The 4,012-nt window shown below is 43.8% G+C and overlaps 1 protein-coding gene and 1 non-coding gene across 2 annotated transcripts in view; both read left to right on the plus strand.

Annotated features, from left to right (window-relative positions):
• Positions 1–828: 828 nt before the first annotated feature.
• Positions 829–991, plus strand: LOC115874024. The gene has a single exon (XR_004048764.1). It is a non-coding gene; the product is annotated as a U1 spliceosomal RNA (small nuclear RNA).
• A 1,890-nt stretch (positions 992–2,881) lies between these two features.
• NMT2 (N-myristoyltransferase 2) overlaps positions 2,882–4,012 on the plus strand; it is a 33,704-nt gene continuing 32,573 nt past the window's right edge. The window contains exon 1 of the mRNA XM_045285631.1: positions 2,882–2,997. Within this exon, the coding sequence (XP_045141566.1) occupies positions 2,882–2,997 (116 nt within the window). The remainder of the gene's footprint in view (positions 2,998–4,012) is intronic.

The following is a 4,012-nucleotide window of genomic DNA, read 5'->3' on the forward strand; positions in this document are numbered from 1 at the left end:
CCTTCCTTCCTTCCTTCCTTCTCTCTTGTTTCTTTGTGCCTGGACCCCTAGGCACAGACTCATCTCCCAACCTTTCTGCCCTGGGTTTCGCTATCTTGCTTTTTCTCATTGGCTGTTTTTCTGACTTGTTTTCCTTTTCAAAACCATCTCCAACTTCGCTCTGTCTGAGCCACCCTGCCCTGAGTTCCATCCACCCTCAGAAGCCTCACAACTGCCACTTGCTAGGATTGAAGGTTCTCTTTTATGATTGTACCTTCCTCGCTCTGCGTCCTAGAGTTAACCCCATGAGATGGGGTTAGTTTTAGTTTTCCTGCTGTACCGTATAAGTCTTGTCCCATCACAGGAATTCTCTAGGGGAACAAAAAGAGCATCATGGGCTGTCTTATCCTAACCGCAAGGATTTCATTCCAACCTGGAACCCTGAATCTGACAGAAAGGTTAATTGTTCTGTGGTCGGTTAGCATTGGGAGAGATAAGAGGAAGCTGGAAGATGGAAATGTGTCGTGCAAGGGACTTTAGAAATACAAATATAATTTGAAAAAACACACCAAATCCTTAACCTTGCTGACACACATTAACATTATTAAATAGAACAATGGTAATAAAACATTGAAAGGAATCATATCTGGAGGGGGAAAACAATTATTTTGGTTTATTAATTATTTTCATTCACTGAACTGTAACAAACCCAGAAATAGGAAAAAGTCATATAAACAGGAGCTAATGTATACCTAGAGCCCTGGTGGCATAGTGGTTCCCCATTGGGCTGCTAACCTCGACTTATGTAGTTCGAAGCCACTAGCCGGCCCAAAGGAGAAAGATGAAGCTATATTTACCTGGCAGGGGAGGTACCATGATCATGAAGGTGGTTTTCCCAGGGCGAAGCATATCCACTGCACTCCGGATGTGCTGACCCCTGCGATTTCCCAAATGTGGGAAACTCAACTGCATAATTTGTGGTAGCGGGGGACTGCGTTTGCGCTCTCCCCTTAAAAAGAGGGGGGAAAAAAGATGAAGCTTTCTACTCCCATGAAGAACTGCAGTCTCTGAAACCCCAGGATAGGCAGTTCTACCCTATCCTGGAGGGTCGCTGTGAGTTGGCATCGACTCCATGGTAGTGAGTTTGGTTGGGGAATGTGTATCTGCTATTCAGAATAACATCTGTGAGCATGGGCGAGAAGAGGCTGTAACAGAGGAACGTTTTCGTTCTCCTGGCGGATATACCCTGCCAACTCCCTCAAACCTTTAAAGTGCTTGTTGTGCTTTGTTTAGGAAGAGTTATGCTTCAGATGCACCATTGATGCCTTTAAAACATTTGATGAATAGTTGGACAATTTGTATTTTGTCTTTCAATTATATATAATCATTTTATATATATTTTTTTATTTTAGCATTTGAAATATTTCTTTTTTTATTCTGACCTCAAACTATGAAACAAGTGTTCACAAGCTAAACTTCACATTCTGCTGGTTTCTGGCTAATGAGTCTCGAAAGCATTTTTTGAGTAGAACTAGTGCGTATTAACTTTTACCAGATTTGGTTTTTTACATGAAATAGGCACCAGAATTGATTGGTTATAATGAGGTAGTTTTAGAAAGAAATGAACCATGGTTCCAAAGGGGTTACACGTTGGGCTGCTAATCACAAGGTCAGCAGTTCAAAACCACCAGCCAACTGTGCAGTCACCTCAACCTCTTTTTCAGAGTTATTCTTCTCTAGTAATGTAATCCTACTGCCCCCCAGTTTCCAGTGTGATGTTTGGAATTGCTGCTGTCATTTTATCCCAAACAGATCTTAAAGAGCTTAATGTTCAAGGCAGACTTTTTTTTAAACTAGTTAATCTAAACTGTTCTTCAGTTTCAGGAAGATTTCAAGGGGTATTTTTTTAGTTAAGGTTTCATGATTAGCTCAAGACAAGAGTTCATCCATCGTCCAAGGCTCTAAAATGTCTAGAGTCCCTAAGAATTTCAACTTCTATTCTGCACCTCCCCCTTTTGCTAAGGATTTTCCTATAGAATTGGTGATCAACATTTTTGTAATGGTAGCTGGGCACCATCCTGTTCTTCTCATGGCGGAAACTAGAAGGATTTACAAGAATCTGTGGGGGGTGGGGGTGGGGGGAACGGGACTTATCAAACTTCTTGAAGGAGACTGTATTCAATGCAGTTCTTCTCGTACAACCATTTCTCAGAGCCAGCTACTCTCTTGTGAAGCACACCTATAAGGATACACATTGTTGGCTGGTCCTGCAGTCACCTCTCCTCGCAACTTCAGCTTCAGTAGTTACAGCCCTGCTTCCTTGGCTTGTTCTTATAATGACCTCCTTTCTTTGTTGGCCATCCACTTCTGGGCCAGCCCTGACCTTTGAACCTTCCCAGGGCTTGTCCTTGACTTACCACTTCGGCCAGAGGTGATGTGGCTGTGGAGTTTGTCACAGGGAGTATTTACATCACTCTGAAGAAGCAGGCTGAGAAAGGGACACGGCCACAGAACCAGTGAGCTGGCTGAAACCTTTTTTTTTTTAATCTTACTTTAGGTTAGAGGCCATACTATGACCGCTCAGAGGTTGACTACTTGTTCTGGAATGCAGGTTGTGGTGCTGGTGGAGTTGGAACTGAGTTGGCCCCTGGCACATAAAGACCTCATGCCCAATGGAACACAACACTGGCTTGTCGTAGGGCATCCCCTGATCAGTTGCAGTGCGTGGTTATTTGGCAGTAGGTCACCAGACGTGCTTCATAGTCTGTCTGTCTGTCTGTCTGCTGATACCTCTTCAGCATAGCAGCGTGCAGGCCTTCCTGGCAGATGAATGGTGGAATCGAACCGGGACCTCACTTGTATAAAAGGAAGTTGAGAATACTACTGAACCACCACTGCCCTCATGGACCTGTACCTTATACTCGGAGGTAAAAAGAGCGGTTATGACCCGAGTAGCATAGATGAGCCACTGACAGAGACAGATGCACTCACGTCACGTCTCAGAAGCCCGAACGGCAGGTAAATCCGACGACTGCACTGGTTGGACGGCCTTGAGATTGACTTAATGCAAGATGAGGGGCCGATCCAGCACAAGAGAAGACATGTGGCCAGCCACTGAGCACACTGCCTCTGCCTCGGCTGACATCCCCAGTGTTGGGGGTGAAGTAAGCCCATCAGTTGTGCAGTGTTCTGCATCTTTCGGTGACCTTTGCTTTATTTCCAGTGCAATACCCAAACCTCCTTATATATTTCTCTCCCTTTCAATCAATACCTGTCCTTTCAGAAGAGAGATTTGGTATCCCAACCAGAATACACACAGGCAGTTCACAAGAGAAGATATAAAAATTTCCATTAAATAGCCAAAAGATGCTCAACCAGTAGAAATGCATACTTGAGAAGCAGTGTAGCAGAGTAACAGGGATTCTGGAACCAGACTGGCTAAATCCCAGTCCTGGCTTTGTCACCTCTATGTTTCAATTTTGTTAAAAACAAAAATGAAAAACAAAACCGGGAACAACAATAATAATTATAATGAGACTTGACCTCTGAAAGAAGCATTGGTTAAGTGCTTAGCTGCAAACCAACAGGTCCATGGTTCAAACCCATGAACTGCTGATCGGGAGAAAGCTGTGGCAGTCTGATTCTGTAAACATACACACTTTGGAAACCCTATGGGGGACCCACTCTGTCCAGTGGGGTTGTAAGGACTCAGCATCTACCCACAGGTTCACCTTCCAAAGGCGGAGAACTAACAGGTGTTCCTTGTAAAGTGTGTAGGAGTGTGTCTAGAGCAGCGGTTCTCAACCTGTGGGTCGACATCCTTTTGGGGGTTAAACAACCCTTTCACAGGTGTCGCCTAAGACCATCAGAAAACACATAAATATTTCACAATATATAATTACATATTGCTTTTGTGATTAATCACTGTGCTTTAAATTTTTTTAAATGATTTTTGTCTCGGGGAGGAGATGAGCCAGTCAGGGTGCGATGTAACAATGATGAGAAATACAACTTTCCTCTAGTTCCTAAATGT

Source organism: Echinops telfairi, unplaced genomic scaffold (assembly GCF_000313985.2).
Source record: "Echinops telfairi isolate 266 unplaced genomic scaffold, ASM31398v2 ScPeMD7_7474;HRSCAF=8512, whole genome shotgun sequence".
NCBI lineage: Eukaryota > Metazoa > Chordata > Mammalia > Afrosoricida > Tenrecidae > Echinops > Echinops telfairi.